The sequence below is a fragment of the Drosophila arizonae genome, chromosome 3, assembly GCF_054131065.1.
Source record: "Drosophila arizonae isolate 15081-1271.41 chromosome 3, UAZ_ARI_1.0, whole genome shotgun sequence".
NCBI lineage: Eukaryota > Metazoa > Arthropoda > Insecta > Diptera > Drosophilidae > Drosophila > Drosophila arizonae.
In genome coordinates, this window is record NC_142923.1 from 19,517,940 (window position 1) to 19,536,507 (window position 18,568).

Sequence of the window (18,568 nt, forward strand, 5' to 3'; positions counted from 1 at the left end):
TTAACACTATAATCACGTTCTGAAAGTTTCGCTACAAGATTAATAATGCAACAAATACATTCACAAAATATTGCCCACACTGCAGCGCAGCCCAAGAGCAGTCGCTGCTTACTGCGCAGTTAGCAGCGCGTGTTTTGCAGAGTTCCCGGTATCTCCAAGTCGAGCAGTCTCGCCTAATGCTCTTTTCTTGTCTTCGTTTAAGTGTACAGTAAATGGTTTGCATCAGAGACGATGGTGTTCTTAACGTCTAAAAGTCCACTTAAAATCTTGAGAAATCTAAGCAAACTGTTTCCGAATTTTTTAAAGAGTTAATATTACGAACTGTTGAGATAATTTAAATTTTTTGTTCTCTTTAGGTATTGCTAAAAAATTGAATGATGGCTGGAGTCCCTACTAGTATATGCTTGTACATATACTTGAGTTTTGCGCTTGTTTATTTGGCTCCCAGTAAGTTACCATAACGAAGAGTCAAAGCAAATAAAGCGTATAATTCTATGGCCTCGAATGACTGCAAATTACGTTTGACAGATGTGAATGGAGAAGCTTATTGTTATGGTTGCTACAATTTGAAAACTTGCAGAGTCGACTCAAGTTTTATCAAATACGTCGACAGTCGCGATGATGGCAAAATAGTCAAGAAAGCAGACGGCGATCTTGACAACACGAACATAGATGCATGCCTGAAACTCGGCTACAAAATATCTGGTAAGTGCGCATCTGTTTCATATAGTATACTCTATAAGCGACTCTCTTGCATTACTGTATTGTATTTTAGATCCTATAGCGAAAACTATATGCTCTGGTAGCAATGATGGGCTGTGCCATGCAATCGCCGAGAGAACAACAAATCTAGAGGAAATAATTTTCCATTGCGGAATTTGCCATAAATACTGCGGGTGTAAAAGCACGAACAAAGAAAATGCTATAAAAGAGGACGCTTTAATTGTAACAATATGCCTGGCAACTTTCTATATTCTTATATAATGAAATTTAAGCAAATTAATTAAATTATCAATTTCTATTTCATTCATTTTACTTCTCTCTCTCCATCTGAGACTGTTTTAATTTGTATATGGGCAAAGCAACTAAGCCCAAAGAAAGGCTAAGTCGACTCAGCGGATCGACCTGCTCAAGAATGTATACCTTATACGGACTGCCACACCTACAATGTACTCAGATTTCCCATTTTCATGATTTACTGTTCAGGGTATACGAACCTAGAGCCACGTACATATAAAAAGTATGCAAAAACATATGAATGGCATATTTATGGTGCCAGAGTAAGAGGAGCAAAAGAGACAGCGATGGCGAGACCGAGTTCAATGCATTGATTATACACAGATTACGCATACGCCACGTGTGCGTGCTGACCAAAAATTGAGGCTAGAAATAAATGAAAGTTTTGCTACACTGGTCAGGGGCAAGTTCAATAAATTATTGATTATGCCACAGTCAAAGAGAAAGGACTAGAATTTGAATGCGAGTGGGAGAGAGAGAGAGAGAGAGAGAGAGAGAGAGAGAGAGAGAGAGAGAGAGAGAGAGAGAGAGAGAGAGTAAGAGCGAGAGCAATATGAAGCGCTCTGAAAACTTTAATCAAATGAGGCGGAAGGTTGGGCCTGGCAGACAGCAGCCAGCCAGGCAGTCGGGTTGCGGGCAACTTTTGTGGTTCAGTTGGGTGCGCTGTCATGGCACTTATTTAATTTATAATCAAATCAAAAAGCGGCCAAGCCAAGTCAATAAAAGTCAGGGCAAAGTGCGAGCACAAAAACTTGAAGCATTTCTGATTATTGGACATTCAAATTGCCTCAAGCATGAATTATGTGCGGGTCCTAGAAGCACAAATGTTTGCACATTGTTGTTGTTGTTGCTGATACTGTTGTTGTTGTTGTTGTTTGTCCTATTGAAATACTTGGAAATGAAAGTAAATAAGCGTAAAGATTCGCTTAGTGAGTCTCGATTCGTAATGCGAATGCCACAGTTGTTTAATGATAAGTAAATTTAACTTTTGCTAAGCTCTCAAGTTTACATTTCTACGCATTTATTTTCAATATGCGAAGGCGAACATTTTGCGGTTTCAGCAATCTTAAATGAAACTTATTTTCTGTGTTTGCTTTTGGCCATAAATTAACAGTTGCGGCCAGGCCAAAGAATTATGGCATACAATTCTCTCGCAGTGGGTGCGTGTATGAGTGTGAGTGCAAGTGTAGTAGTAATTTAGAATGTTCACAAAGTGAAAAGTAAATTCGAAACATATAGGAAATATTATAAAGATTTTCAATTATATTTTGATAACACTGTAACAATTCGTTGCCTTTAAGAGGTTTCAAGTTTCTAGTTGAAATGAAACCAAAAATTAGACAGCAAAAACTCTTAAGCTAACTAAAATCTAAAGCAAAATATTAAATTTCAAATTGAACATGAATGATTGTACAAATCTAAGCAAACTGTTGCCAAGCATTTTATAAAGGAATAGAATTTCGGATTTACCGAACAATTTTCTAATTAGGTATTATGCCAAATTCGACAGTGAATGGATTACAAATTCCGCTTTTTATTTTCATACATTTAAGCCTTGCATTTTTTTATTTAGTAATTCCCAGTAAGCTTCCATAGAGAACAAATAGACAAGCGAACCGAATCGAATGGCTAACAACTGAATCTTACAGATGTCAATGGCGAAGCTTGGTGTTTCAAGTGCGATGAATTGGCAAATTGCAAAGTTCCCACGACTTTTCTAAAGTACGTTCATGAGGAGGACGAGGGCAAGGTAGTGAGAAAGACAACTGGCGATTCCTCTATCCCAAAAATGGATAGATGTCTGAGTCCCGGTTACAAAATATCTGGTAACTGCGCGTCTCCTTCATATATCATGTAACTTACTCTATTGCCTACCTCACTCCATTTCAGGCTCTGTACTAAATACTATATGCTCTGGCAGCGTAGATGGTATGTGTCACGCAATCGGCGCCATGTCAAAAAACCCGAAGGCTGCATTAGTGCATTGCAAACTCTGCGACAAACATTGTCAGTGTCGAGAAAAACGCGACGGCGGCGACGGCAAGGAAGACAAGAAACGCAAGAAAAGCAAGGAAGACGAGGGAAATGCTCTAAAAGAAAACGCTACAGTTGTGGTAATATGTCTGGCGGCCTTTTATATTCTCATATAATATACATCATTTTAAACCGCAATTATTGGCTTGGTTTAGCATTTGCGAAATAGGCCAAAGATTATTTAGCAATTTAAAAATCCATCTTATATTGATTATAACTCTCATAGTGCACATACATATGTGAAAGCTCATTTGCTTTCTCTAGTCACTCACTCATTTTCTCATTATACTATACAGTATATCTTATATGAATATATAAATGAAAACATCTTAAATGAATTTTTAAATTAGAATTAAATTCTTTTTAAGACGCTTTTCCTTTCATTCATAAAGCTTCATTTTCCTTAAGAATAAATTCAACTAAAACAAATATTTGTCACACATATTTTAATATTCTATATGATAAAATATTATTTATTTAATTTGTATTATTCAAATCAAATTACAAAGTCGCAGATATTACAAAAATAAAATAAGAAAAAAAAAAATCAAATTTTCAATATTTGCTTATTTTGTGACTTACTTTCCCTGCACAGTATAATAATAGTATACAATAGACATGCTCATAAATAAATCAAGTCCATAAAAATCAATAATTAACAAACTAAAATGCAGCTAAAAGCAGCTGCACTTGGCATTCATTAAAATGGATTCGGCTCAGAGCGTGTCAAAGGCCAAATGTAAAATAGTGTCCAAAAACCAAGTGACTTGTTGCACTTAACCAGCAGCTGAGCAAAAGAGCAGGCAGACAGTCATAGAGATAGAGACAGAGAGAGAGAGATGGGAATATGTGATTTGATGAGGACACACAGAGTCTTCGCCCACTTGAGGCAAAATGCTTGAGCGTCTGCCAGACACATCCTAATGATGTGCCACACACACTCACACACACTCACACAGACACACCAAATATTTAAGGCAAACTGTATATATGCATGTATAGTATACTATATAGTGCATGTTATTTTTCTGCAGCTCCAAATGGCGCCTACAACTATGTCAAGCCTGCAGACTCGACTGTGTAATGTGTCAATGTCATTATGCAAGGAATGTCCCCGACTCTGCCGATGCATTTGTTCACTTTAACCTACAAAAGTACAACAATAAATGCAAACAAATTGTACATATATAAATACATATGCAGCTATAAATATATTGTATATACCGTACTGCATTCCCACATGCAGGTGTGTGTGTGCGTCTGAATTTGTAAAACAATTTTTATGCTCCAATTTCCAATCAAGACACGCACCAGAAATTCATTGCCACCTGAAGCATACAAAGTTGGACGCGACATTAATGTTGGAGCCACAGCATATTTTGTTTTACATTCTTTTGCATTTCCTTCTGGCTTTTATTTATTTTATTCTTGTTTTCACTGTGCTGGAATTCTTCTGGCTGACGGCAGTTGAGGCAACAAAAATATAAGCAAAGTTTTTTGCGAATATCATATTACAAACTGAGGCCTGCCCAAGAATTTAAAAATTCAATGTCGAAGCTCAACTATTCGTAGGAAAGAGTAAAATTGTATTAAAACTATAACAGAGTTAAAAATAATAGTATTTATTAATATAATTATTTTATTATTATTATTTTCATTTTATTAAATATTTTTAAATATTTTTAAGTATAAATATTTTAATTGCCTAAAGCTTTTATTTTCTTTTGCTTGGATCTGGTTGAGCTCATTTTGCTTGTTATAAGCAAATGCCAAACGAAAACAATTATTTATTAAAATAAAAAAGCAGATATATATTATTTCATACAAAGATAAAAAGTGGGGGAAAAAACAACAACAAAAAAGAATCCAGTGCTGACACACTTTACGGGTGACATTTTTCACTTTTGCTGTTGCCGCGTATGTTATCTGAGTTGACTTCGCGCTGCTCATACAAATTTAATTAAAGAATTTTCCACTGTTTTTCCCTGACAAACAAAATAAATAAATAAATAAAACGGGCAAGGGAAAGGGAAAGGGAAAAAGCAGCAGCAGCAGCAGCAGCAGTGAAATCAAAAAGATTTATTTACCAAGTGCAAATTTATTTTCATTTCCCCCACTTAATGACTTTATGCAGGCGAAACCCGCGAGCAGACAGCATCGGAGACATAACATGTGTCGTAAGTCCAACCCCATTCCACCGGGCATATCAGCTTTCCTACCCCCTACCCCATTCTGGTGCAGCAGAGCCAAAGCCTGACGTCGAGACGTCCCTTAAATAAAGGTGCAGCCGGCCTCACTTTCAGTCGCACAGCTGCTGCTCTTCTCGACTTGCAGCGGGCCATGTGAGATGTGCTAGTATAATGTCCCATCCTCTACATTACTGTTCTTCAAGTTTACGTTAAATGCATTCAACAACTTCCCAACATCTCCTCTCCCTATCGCTTTCCTTCTTTTCCTTAGACAATACATGCTTGTCTCTGTATAGTCTCTCCCTCTTTCGTATAAATATCTGTAGACGGCAACACGTATTAGCTAAAGATATTTAAGCTTCCATGTAATACGTGTAGTTGAGAGTTTTCCTCTCTCACTCTCTCGGTTTCCCCCTCTACCTATTCGCTCTTTTCTGAGAACTGCTTGACTGCTTTTCTTCCACATTTGGAAAATGTAATTTCCACCTTATTTCGTTCCATGTAATTATTTCCCTGCTTTTCCATTTTTTTCCTTCTTCTTTGCTACAGCGCGCAACAGTTGTTGTGCTGCTTCTTCTTTTCTGCTTTTTCTAAATACAATTTTTTTTTTTAGAATTAATTTCCTAATGGGTCGAAAATTGTATTAAAGATCTGCGCGTGCCCCACACAGTGAGCAGCCATTGAAGACTTGAGAACTTGCTCGGCGACTTGGCTTAAAGTTGCGCTCTTCACTTTATATTTTATAATCAGCTGCAGCTGCAGCTACTGCCTCAAATAAGTACGCTCTCATCTCCTGCAGCAGCAGCAGGTACGTAAACATTTCACGTAATCGCTCAACACCTAATCAACATTCAGGCAAAACCCTTGCGAGAACTCTCACGGCCAACCCTTCTATACACACACACTCGCACACGCACACACACACAATGCAACAAAGTTTTTGTAGTGAGTCGGCCACGCCCACACTGCCAGAAAAGTTGCTGCAAAAGGAAACGAGCTGAACGTTTATCGCAGTTTTTGGTAAGCAGATGAGCAGATGAGAAGATGAGTATATGAGCATAAAGGATATACGCTGTAAATTTTCATTTTTATGAAGTTGCACAAAGTACGAAAATGTGGTTACATTTTGGATTAAACTAGTTGCTGCTGTTGTTGTTGTTGTTGCTGTTAACAGCAGTAGCCGTATAGCATATATACAAACGAGCCGAGTAAATGTCAAGCGAAGAAAGCGAAAAGTCGTTTTTTTTCCATTCCTCTCTGTTTGCCTCGCTTTTGGCATATGAAAATGTTGTTAAAAAAATGGGGTAAAATATGAAAAATAACTGACGGCAGGTGCCAGATATATTTCAAGGCTAATAATGACAGCAAACTGTGTGCAGTGAGAGAAAGAGTAACAGAGAGAGGGAGAGCAAGAGCGAGAGAGAAGCAGAGTATGACAGATAAGCATCGCTGTTAAGGGCATTTCTGAGTGCTTTCATAATAATCTCATATTTATTTCAGCACCAACTAAAGCGAAAACTTATTTTAATATATCTTTATCGTGTCACATTTAAGTATTAATAAACATGTTGAAATTATTTTTTCATGAAGCATTACATATTAATGTTGCGATTGCAAGAGCTTGACTGAGACATTAATAGCAACTTGAAAAGCGCTTCAAGTGACTTTTATAACATATAAATTTCCATTATTGCATATTTCATGATGGAGCCAGAATATAGTACATAAGCAAATGACTTGTAAGGCAATACTATAAGTATATATAGATATATATTTATATTTATTTCACACAGTGAAGTGTTATGAAGATAATTTAAGCAAAATGTCTTTAGTTTATACAACTATTTCATCATATTCATTCTTTAAATAAAATTTACATTGGTCAAGCCGAACCTAATGACTCGCTTGAAGCTCAAAATAAATTTAAAACAAACTTTTTATAAATTCATATTCAATTTTATTTATTTAAATTTCTTTACAAGATAAAAATATGTTAGTACTTGATTTGCTGTCAATATACATATATACTAATTATAAATGTATATATCGCCTCGTTCATAAATTTCAATCTGAATAATATATATGCCAAGGCCTCTGTAGCCAGTGCTTCACTCTATAAACTAGTTTTAATTTTATATCTCTATATCTCATAGTAATAAATAATATGTTAAAATTATGTATGTAAACACCGCTGAATGCCTCTCTCTTTTGCTAACATTATTCTCATGTTAGGTTCTGTTAATTGTAACGGACATTCTTTCGTTTATGCTTTAAGTTCATATTTCGGCTGCCTGCGCTGCACCATATATTCTTATGTATTTTTAGTCTCTAATAAACCTCTGAATCGAATATAATAGAAGAAAAATAAATTTTAAATGAAAGTAACATCTCTTTACCCCCCATTGTGCTGCTATCTTATAATAGTTTATTTCTAATATTCCTAATAAATATTTTTCATGCTGTATAAATACTTTCTAGGCTTTTATTCCCTATCTAAATTTTATATTATCTCTAACTTTTAAATAAATATATAAAATGAATAAAATAAATAAATAATTTGGTGTGAAATATACCTCTACACATTTCGCTGCTATGCTCTAATCGTTTATTTATAATCTTCCCTATAAATACTTTTCATGCTCTATAAATACTCTGCTTTCACTCCACTCTCATTGCATCAAAGTCAAGAACTCTCGCAGATCACAGCTCGAGCCTCAGCCGTTTTCAATTTCAATGTCAATCAGTGCCTCGCGAGGAAGAGAGAGAGAGAGAGTGAGCAACTCTCTGTCCGCCGTCTTTTTGCTTGTAGCTTCACCCCTTTGCAACCACAAGAATTCTCTAGTCTGTTCTGCACACATGTTAACCTCAAATTCGCTGCGTTTTCCTTACGCACAGCTGGGGCACATGGGGCACTCCTCGTGCTCCATGCTTGATTTATTTTACATGTCACGACATAAGCGAGCTTTTCCCTCCAATAGCCACGCCCCCTGCCCCATTGCCTTGCGATGGCTGCAAATGCGACACGTTTGTGTGTTTTCGTGCGTGTAATAAATTTTTTATATGCATCGAACAAAAAGCAGCAACAGCAACAACAACAAATATGGCTAAATTCTTAATCGACACCTGTCAATAAAGCACTTTTTTCCTTGCCTTCATCTCTGTTCAGTGGATGGATGGATGGATGGGTCTACCTCTGGAGTGTTTGGCACTCTCTCTTTTTAATATGCCATCCATGTGCGTTGGCTGAAGCGCTTAGTACACAATACTTTGCATACAAGCGGAGGAGGAGGAGGAGGAGGAGGAGGCGAAGGAGGAGGAGACGCTCGACATGCCACAATGGATGCAGGCCAGACACTTCTGATTAATATCTGGTTGTATTGACAGCTGAGATTTGCCAGCACACACACACACACACACACATGCAAACGGCACCCCATTGAGTTAATAAAATGCCAAGTGACATGTTTGAGTCGCTGGGACGTGTATGAAATTCTCAAATTTAGCGCCAAGAGGAGTTGGAAAATGAGCAAAGCCAAAGGACTTTCATAACATTTCATTGCGACTTACCAGTGTGTGTGTATGTGTGTGTGTGTGTGAGCCCCTGAATTATTGTCAGGTTTTTATTAAATGCGTTGCTCTGCGCTTCACAATACTAGCAACAAGAACAACAGCAACAAGAGCACTGGCATAACTCATACGCCATGGAGTGCAGAGCCAACCGCAAGGACTGGCAGTAGACCCCTCCACGGCTTGACCTGGCTAACGGTAAACTGGGCAACTAAACCAACGACGATTGCCCAACAAACAAAGTCTAATGACAGAGATTTATGCTGTAATTGCATTTACTCGCACTACGTACAAGGCCGGGGCTGGGAAAGCTCGGGTACGCCAGATACGCCAGGTATACGACAGGTACGCCAGGCATGAGGTAAGAGGTAAGAGCTAAGAGGTACATGCTACACGGTACTCAGCGAGCACCGCAGCTTAAGCTCCACATACAAAATAACGACGAGTTTATGCGCTCACCAAGGGATTATGCAGGGAATCAGAGGGAAGCGTAAATATAAATAAATGCAAAATATTCTGTAATGCAAAAAATAATATAATTAAATACAGAGAAAGATGGACAAGCGAGTCGAGTTTTTAATATAAAGATGTGCAGCTATAGAAACAGTAGCATTTCTTATTAAAAATGTATATAATATTTTTTATTTTATTTATGAATAAACATTTTAGTCATTTCTAAAATTATTGCTGCTTTCTATAAATGTATATGATTATTGATACTGAAATTAATATCCATTCCAAAATAGTTGAAAATTTATGCTGAAATTACAAATATAATTTGTAATTTACATTTTTTTTTTTTCATAGAACATATTGTTTTTATGTATTACATATATGTATTATTGATAATCATTAATATGTTGTATTTAATAAATACAATTAAACATCATTTAATTATTTTATAAGATAAATATTTGATATATTGATTTTAATGTTTAATAAAAAATAGATAAAATGTTTATAAAGATATACATTGTATTTTTGGTTTATTATTTGTAATTTAAAATAATAAAAGAAAGTTTAATAAACTTAATAAAAAAAAAAAAAAAAAAAAACAAATTAAATAAAAAATATATATCTATGTAATATTACATTATTTTTACCTACCATAAATTTAATCCATAATCCTGCAATATTTTGTAAATTTATGCTTAAATTTGATTGAATAAATAGTTTTAAATATGTATATTTTAAAGTCAAATTACTGCTGGCAAATTACTGCTTGAATCTGTATGAAATATCGTATAAAAACGGAAAATTATTTTAGATAAGAATTGCAACATTCAAATTCTTAAAAAAAAAAAAGAAAAAAACTTAATACTCGATTTCAGAATTTTGTAGATTTTTTTTTATGAAATTCCTGCACTACATTTTCTATTCATTTCCATAACTCGTCATGAATTTTTCATACCCTTGATCTGCTTTAGGGTATTTGTGTAAAAGAAATGCGGCATAAATAAGCAGTAAAACCAATTATAAGTTTTGTTTTGCTGCCTGCAATTGGAGATTGCAATTGCACATTGCACGTTGACATCCGGCAAAATGGCCAAGCACAAAGTTTAATGAAATTGAAAATAAATGAGAAAAACATTTTACACACCTCTTACAATGCTCTCCCATTTTCTTTCTCGATTTCTCTCTCGCTCTGTCTCAGTTTCTGTCTCTGTGTGACATGGGGATTTGTTCTGGGCTTCAGTATTTTAATTGCAACGCGGGTTCGTTCAAGTTAAGCTCAAGTTTGAGGGGGAGAGGAGCTCAAAGCAAGTGCCATTCGCAATTCTCATCAGCTGCAGTGGAAGCTGCAGCTGCAGCTGCAGCCAAACAAATGGACAAATTAGCATGTAACCAAGCTGACGCCCTCCCCGCCCCCTTTGAATGTCTACACAGGCAGGCGCTCACACGTGCGCACTTGACTTGGACTTCATTGCACTCACGAAGCACGTGGAGCATACTTGTGGAGTTTATGGGTCAAGTGTTTATTACGCCCGCGGGCGTGGCCCCAAGCAGAAGCATTGCTAAATTGTAGCACATTGTAGCTGAAAACAACTGCAAACGAGTGCCAGAGTGAGAGAGCAAGAGAGAAAGAGAGGGGGAGAGAGAGAGAGAGTGCCCAAAGTGTTTGTTTACTTATGTAATTGTGACGCCTCATATGCTCAAGACTCGACGACACGCCCCCCCGACTTGGGCGCCCTACCAAGCGAATGTAGGCGAGAGCAGATTCATTCATGCTTTCCTTAGTGCCATTTGTATAGCTGCGAGTTAAATTTAATTGAAAGCTAATTGCGCTGAAATGCGAGTCTTTTAATACAGCCATCGGCATGGGCTATCAATCTATCAGTACATCATTTGCTCCATTTGACCAAAATTATTGAATGCTGCTGCTTCATTTGCCATGCGACTAATTGAGTGCAGCCAAGCGATGTTTGCATGCCAATTTTCTTCATTAGTCTATCTCACTCTCTTTATAGCAGCTCTCTTTGTCGCTCTGTTTGCCTGGCTGTCTATCTTTTTGTACCTTTCCCTTTTGAGCAAGGCCTTTTAATTGCAGTTAATTGAACCAAATTGTTGTTTGGCATATGAACAGACAAATAGTTGCCAAATATCTTCCTCAACTGCCTCGATTCTGCACACATAAGTCAATCGATTAGAGCTGAGCGCGTGTCGCCGTGACTGGGCACGAGGCACGAGAAACACAACAGGTCAAGGCTCAGCTGGCCAATATTTACAATAAGAGAAATCATAAATCAATGTGTGTGTTACATTCTAGTCCATTCTATTCTAGTCTATACTGGAAGCAAGTCAGATTTATACAAACCAATGCAATGATTGTTTTCGGCTCTCGCACGAGCTCAGCCCAAAATAGTAAATGTGTATTTTGTCTTGAAAAATATTTTGTAATGAATTGATAGCTCACAGATGGCTTGAACTGTAATTGAAATTTGCGTCTGTGACAGCAAACAGCAGAGAAGAAGCTGGAAGTGCTGGCCATGAAGATAATTGATGGTACAATAGGACGAAATCTATGATAAACTACGAGTCGAACAAATTAGTTTGACAGACGAGCACACTGAGTGCTAAATGAAGTATTGGCCAAAATCAAGTTGCGCACAAAATATATCATCAAGTGGGCCTATAGAAAGCGCACCTTACACGTATGCCATACATAAACTTGTGTGCATATACGTATATGTATATGTATATGTATATGTATAAGTTCAGCCTCCTAGCCACTTGCCAAATCGTTTAGAATAAATCCCATTTAAGCTTTTTCTTTCATTATGCCTGCACAGATTAACGCCATAAATACAATTAACTAATTAATTAACGGCCTCATTAACGGTAAAGGGCCAATGTAATGCCTCTAGTAGCGAACTCAATTTTTAATGCATTTCAGCGCTTGCCACGGCGTTCAATTTGATAATTTCACTCAGTCGACTTTCAAGTTCAAGCAGCCATGAAATGACTGACGCACTGCGTCCTGCGTCCTGCATCCTGCATCCTGTTGCCTGTTGCCTGTCGCCCGTGTTAGCTGCGTTAGCTGTTGCCTGTTTAAGCCAGCGAACCGAATAAATAGAAAATTGTGTTGACACAGGTACAGAACAAGGCTGGCTTAGGGCGCTGGGAGTGGCAGGCAGGCAATTGACAGATGAAATATGAAATGTATATCAAATAAATATTAGAAATAAGTTCTGCTGCTCTGTTTTACGACATCTATAAATGTATTTATTACGTCATTCAAATAGATATGATGTTATATACGAAATAAACAACAAAACAAATATGCCTTCTGTAGCAGTCTAAGCTGGATTTGTTTGGTAGTAATGGAAAACGAATAGATTTTTAAGTCAGTCTAAATTTTATTTTTATGTTAGTTTCAGTTTTTAAATTTTAAGATGGGCGTATTTCGGATTAGGGTTTTTATTCTTTTTATATATTTTTGCTGCTCATTTCTATACTCAGTTCCCAGTGAGCGTCCATTATACTTATAAGGGTATTGAATGACTGCCAACTAAATCTTACAGATGTCAGCGGCCATGGTAATACGTGCTTCAATTGCACCGAGCTGGAAAATTGCAAAGCTTCCAAGCATTATGTAAAGTACGTAGATTCAGCGGATACGGACAAGGTAGTTTTAAAGACACCAGCCGATAAAGCTGACCCAATCCTGGAGAAGTGTCTGGATGACGGCTACAGAATAAATGGTATCGGTGCACTTCATTCATAATCTACATCATTCATTCTCTTGTGTACATCACTGTATTTCAGATACGCTAAAGGGCACTGTATGCTCCGGTAGCTCAGATGGCCTATGTCACGCAATTGGCCAGGCCACTGGCAGTCAGAGCGTTCTCTTTCATCATTGCGGGAATTGCTATAACGAATGCGATTGCTTCAACCAAAATGGAATCGCTCGAACAGAAGGCGCTATTATATTAACAATGTGTCTGGCCGCTTTTTACACTCTGATACAATAGAATTTTAAACAGCAAATGAAATGTCATTTTCCTTTTCTACATAGGGAGATGAGTGTATAGCCCTGTCTCTGCTTCTATATCATCCATCTGATACTGAGTATGAGTACACTCATTGTCCTCATATGTGCGTGTGGAACTGAGAGCTACTTTGCTTTCAGCAGTAGTTCAGACGGTGTTCAGGGTACACTACAGTCGGGCATTCCCGAATAGAGTCTTTCTACCCATTAACAATACATTTTCCCTCGCTACTGGAGCGAACATCATAACCTTTTGGCTCTCAAAATCTATGAATTTATATTTTCAACGACATTTAAATAGAAATGAAATGATGATTATGATGACACAATATAGTCATCATCAAAACGTGCCTTTTATAGGAATCTTACGAAGATTAGATTAGTATCAATGGAAAACGAATAGAATTCGAGGATTTTTTAGTTAGTCTAAATTATTTCGTATGTTAGATTTAGTCTTTAAATTTTAAGATGCGCGTTTTTGAAATCGCGGGTTTATTCTTTTTATATATAATAAACGCATTTAATGACTAAACTAATGAAATCAAATATTGCAGATGTAAGCGATCCGATAAACCTGACCCTTTAATGTATAGATATTTAAATATCGGCTACACAATCAAAGGCGGTTCATTTGTTTCATATATCATTTTGTCAGTCTATACATTATTGTATTTTAGACACACTAACGGGTACTATATGATCTGGTAGCTCAGATGGCTTATGGTACGCTATTGCTGAAACCACGACCAATGACAGCCTGTATTATTTACATTGCGGAAACTGTTATATCGAATGTGATTGCTGTAATCAACAGAATGGAAATGATCGAAGAGAAGGCCTTATGATTTTAACAATGTGTCTGGCAGCTTTTTACACTCTGATATTCATTCATTGTCATTTTATTTTGCGCGTTTATATGGGGAGAGAAGTCAATATCCCTGTCTTTCGTATACCATTAATCTTATACTTAGTATGGGACTCATAGTGAACATATGTGTGTCTGCTTTACAAAGTACCTCAGACGGTGTTTAGGGTATACGCTATTCAGGCATTTCCAAATACAGTTTACTAACAGTAAATCTGAGCAAAACAGATATTTACACAAATTCTCCCTTGCTACTTTTTGGTTGTCAAAATATATATCCAACGGAGCATGCCTTTTATAGGAATCTCAGGAACATTTGATCAGTATCAATGGAAAATGAATAGAATTTGAGGATATTTTAGTCAGTCTAAATTATTTTGTGGGTATTTTTAGTTTTTATTAAATTTTAAGATGGGCGTACTTCGAATTGGGTTTTTGAATCTTTTCATATATTTCTGCTGTGTATTTCTATACTCAGTTCCAAGTGAGCGTCCATTATATTTATAAGTATTGAATGACTGCAACCTAAATCTTACAGATGTAAGTGGCCAAAATAATATGTGTTTCAATTGCACCGATTTGATAGACTGCAGAGCTTCCAAGCATTATCTAAAGTACGGATATAAAGAGGATAAGGGCAAGGTAGTTCCAAGAAAACCAGGTGATGCATCTGACCCATTAATGGATAAATGTCTAGATGACGGCTACACAATAAAAGGTAACGGCGCATTTGTTTCACATATCATTTGGTCTGCAATTTATTCCGTTGTATGCATTACTGTATTTTAGAGACACTAAAGGGTACTGTATGCTCTGGCAGCTCAGATGGCTTTTGTCACGCAATTGGTGAGGCCACTACTAATTTCTCCATTTCCTACACACATTGCGGAAATTGCTATATCGAATGTGATTGCTACAACCAAGAGAATGGAAATGATCGAAGAGAAGGCCCTATAATTTTAACAATGTTTCTGGCAGCTTTTTACACTCTGATATAATAGAATTTTAAACAGAAAATTAAGGAGTCTATATGCTATTCTTCCCATCCACATACATATATTATAAATAAGTGTGAGCAAAGCAGATAGTATATATATATATATATATATATATATATATATATATATATATATATCTTATAAGGACTGCCACAACTCCTTCTGCCTGTTAGTAAAACGAGTGTAGTAACGGCATCATTTCTCATTTCTCAGTTCAACATTCACTTTTTCCCTCACTCTTTGCGACCAAGCAGAGAAGATGTGAAAATTGATTAACAGTTAGTTGCTTACAATATCGTACTTCTTTTTGATTATCGTTTGGATTTACACATACATATATTCTTTTGGATTTATATATGTCCTACTCTGATCATATGATTTTAGTCTTTGCTGTGCGAAAATTGAATTCGAGTATTGTGAGTATTTAGTTTAGCACAGCTTTAAGAGAGTGCAACTTGTGCGTGAATATGTATTGATCCCTTAGGCTACATACATATGACTGTGTATGTATGTGTAAATAGCATCAGAATGAACAGAGCGAGTAGTCTGAGATACAGACTTTCATGCATACATCGGTATACATACTTACATATATAATACATAATTTAACCAACTGCCCAAGTCTATTAAAGTAAATACCAAACCGAAAATCAACATTCTTTGTTTATGTTTGACATTAGGAAAAACTTTTTTGCTACACACATTTGCCGTTAAAGCTACACACAGATAGAGAGCAAAGGAATGCTCCCCTGACAGCATCGCCAAATTGGCTAATTACCTAGTAGAGCAAACTTTAAGAGCAACATACAAATGTAGGTATGTACTCGTATGTGGGTGAATGGGTGCATGTGTGTGAGTGTGTGTAGTAGTAGTAGTAGCTGCCCCAAGGCTATTCAACGCTAACAAGGACATCACCTCATGTGTGTCTGTGTGTGTGTGTGGGAGGAGGAGGAACAGAAGGAGAAATAGGCGTGGCAACTGATTCAGTAACTAATGACAATAATTTGGCAAACTCTCGTCGCTAAAATAAATATACTCTGGCAATTGCCACTTTAGTCATTGAAACGACTCATTCGAACTTTGCAAACTGTCTTTCTCCCTGGATGCGCAGCTCCATAATATAAACATAAAACTCACGTGTGTGAGAGTATGTTGAGGATGTGATAGGAGCGGAGGCTGAGTGAACTCTTTCGGCACAAAACTGTGAAAATGAGTGCATGCAAATTGTTGCATTATTTGTCACGTTTGCCATCATCAGCGAATACGTGATTTTATTTTTGTTTGCCAACGGAAGCCGATGCGACGTCGCGGAAGCGATCACATTCAACATTATTGTTTCACAAATCGAATTCATTTGTATTTACTTTCACACACACACACACACGCACACACACGCACACACACACACATGCATACCTCAACTTTAGTTTATTTTATAAAATTTTGTGTTGGCTTAATTTACGCAATTGCGCCTAAACAAAACCAAAATGTTAATGAACTCTGCGGTTGTCAGAGAGCATTTTGGATTACTATTTAAAATATTTACTTTATATCAAAATATATAAATGCTGTTGTTGCTTGTGTGTTTTATAATGGAATTATTGGTTAGCGTGTTGAGGTTGATTTTTGGTGCGAAAATATATTTTAGTTCACGTAATGAAAAACCACGCAGATGTACATATATTTATATATACATATATGTATGTGTATATAATAAATATATATACTAAGTGTATGTGTGTATAAACTGGGTTTATATTTAAAGTTTCGCTCAGTCAGTTTAGCTTGAATATGAATTCCTCGCAATAGAATCTATTGTTCCGATATTTTTAATATACATACTAGAGGCGTGGAAAACATTATAGTATATTCCCGTAGTAAATTAAAATTAAATATGAAACAATACATTCGAAATTCAAAAAACATTTCTAATGATCTCTGTAGGCCTTTTTCTCAAAGTGCAAACTTAGTTGAGCCTTAAACAACCTTTTACATAAGCATATCAAATCACCTTCTGTACTAATTTTATTTATATACATTGCAAAATCTATTTATGACTACCAAGTATTTCCGCTTGGAGGTTTTAGCTCCTATTTCCTATTGTCCTCGAACATTATCAAATTTCAATTTTTGGCCTAAATCGAAATGCCCAGAGCAAGGCAAACACTGGCCATATTGATTGATTAACCCTCGACAGAGTCTATTTAATGCTGATGAAAATAACCTACAGGAATTTCTTCACAAAAGTTAATATGCCATATCGTGATGTCACAGCAAAAATGCCCTAATAAACCATGCCCAATTTTCGTTATTATTACTTTTTTTTACAGATGCCCTGTAGCCTTCCTTTGAGTGGTCGAGTTGCAGGGGGTATATGGATTTGGCTGCGTACTTAACAAGTTTGTGGATATTTTTATTGAGAGTGAGAAACATATAAGAGAGGCTTGTAAATAAATATTAATATATGTTTTAAAATTATAACGAATATTTTTATTTTTATACAATATAATTTTATTAAAATATTTTTTAATTTTTTTTTCCGAGAAGTTTTTGTAGGAGATTTTACCAAAAACTTAAATTAGCTTAGATCAAGTTTATATACATTTTATTCAATTCATTATCATAAAATATAGGGAATTTATTAGCTTGTCAACAGTCTTAGTTATTCCCCATTTTTTCTAAATCAGTTCAAATTACATTACGCGCTGCTCAAAAATGAAAGCAAGGCATACATATATATTAAAAAAGAGTAAAAGAGAAAGCTAGTATGTGAGAGAGAGAGAGAGAGAGAGAGAGAGGGAGCGACATAGAACTCGCATGCCTTTCGACTCAGTTAGTCTTCGTTATAGTAGCCCTAATTGGTTGACGGGCAAGTGAACCGCCCCCACCCACCCACGCCCTGTCCAACTTCCACTGCGCGTTGTCCTTTGTCCACATTTCCCGGCAACTGGGCAGTTGGCATTGTGCGGCCGACTTTGACCTCCCCAGCCAACTACACTCGACCACTCCCCCATCCCCCATCCTTAGTTCTGCTTGCAGCTTCAATGGAATATTGAATTACGTCTAATGGCCAGCCACTGCACAATGGACAGCCACAAAGGTCCACGTAATAACAGTAGCTGCCGCAACAAAAAGAGAAGGGCATAAAATAAAAGCAAAGAAAAAGAAAAAAAAAAAAAAAAACATGAAATAAAAAAAGAAAAAAAAAATAGAAAATAAAAAATCTGTGGAAGGACAGAGGAAAATAATGTCTTACAAAATTGAGAAATATTTTAAATATTTGCCAACCTTAAATATGTTTGGCACACACGCGCAGCTAAGGGAGCCCAGCTACCCCAACTGAAGCCAACTGTTTCAAAATGCCAACTAGTATATGTATATGGAGCCGGGGAAGTCCACTCGAAAT

General features: G+C 36.5%; 4 protein-coding genes across 4 annotated transcripts; all 4 read left to right on the forward strand.

Annotated features, from left to right (window-relative positions):
* The first annotated feature begins 264 nt into the window (after window positions 1–264).
* LOC108609496 (uncharacterized) lies at window positions 265–1,026 on the forward strand. The gene is made up of 3 exons (XM_018001216.2): window positions 265–447; window positions 529–705; window positions 776–1,026. The coding sequence occupies exons 1-3, from the start codon at window positions 375–377 to the stop codon at window positions 982–984; spliced, it is 459 nt and encodes a 152-aa protein (XP_017856705.1). The 5' UTR covers window positions 265–374; the 3' UTR covers window positions 985–1,026.
* A 1,389-nt stretch (window positions 1,027–2,415) lies between these two features.
* On the forward strand, window positions 2,416–3,189 carry LOC149269842 (uncharacterized). Its single transcript, XM_089463941.1, has 3 exons — window positions 2,416–2,599; window positions 2,667–2,843; window positions 2,908–3,189. Exons 1-3 carry the CDS (start codon window positions 2,512–2,514, stop codon window positions 3,165–3,167), a joined length of 525 nt encoding a protein of 174 aa, XP_089320067.1. The 5' UTR covers window positions 2,416–2,511; the 3' UTR covers window positions 3,168–3,189.
* Window positions 3,190–12,496: 9,307 nt separating this feature from the next.
* Window positions 12,497–13,303, forward strand: LOC108609497 (uncharacterized). The gene is made up of 4 exons (XM_018001218.2): window positions 12,497–12,622; window positions 12,680–12,773; window positions 12,830–13,009; window positions 13,074–13,303. The coding sequence occupies exons 2-4, from the start codon at window positions 12,701–12,703 to the stop codon at window positions 13,280–13,282; spliced, it is 462 nt and encodes a 153-aa protein (XP_017856707.1). The 5' UTR covers window positions 12,497–12,622; window positions 12,680–12,700; the 3' UTR covers window positions 13,283–13,303.
* Window positions 13,304–14,398: 1,095 nt separating this feature from the next.
* Window positions 14,399–15,181, forward strand: LOC108609901 (uncharacterized). Its single transcript, XM_018001678.2, has 3 exons — window positions 14,399–14,648; window positions 14,703–14,882; window positions 14,954–15,181. The coding sequence occupies exons 1-3, from the start codon at window positions 14,576–14,578 to the stop codon at window positions 15,160–15,162; spliced, it is 462 nt and encodes a 153-aa protein (XP_017857167.1). The 5' UTR covers window positions 14,399–14,575; the 3' UTR covers window positions 15,163–15,181.
* The last annotated feature ends 3,387 nt before the right edge of the window (window positions 15,182–18,568 follow it).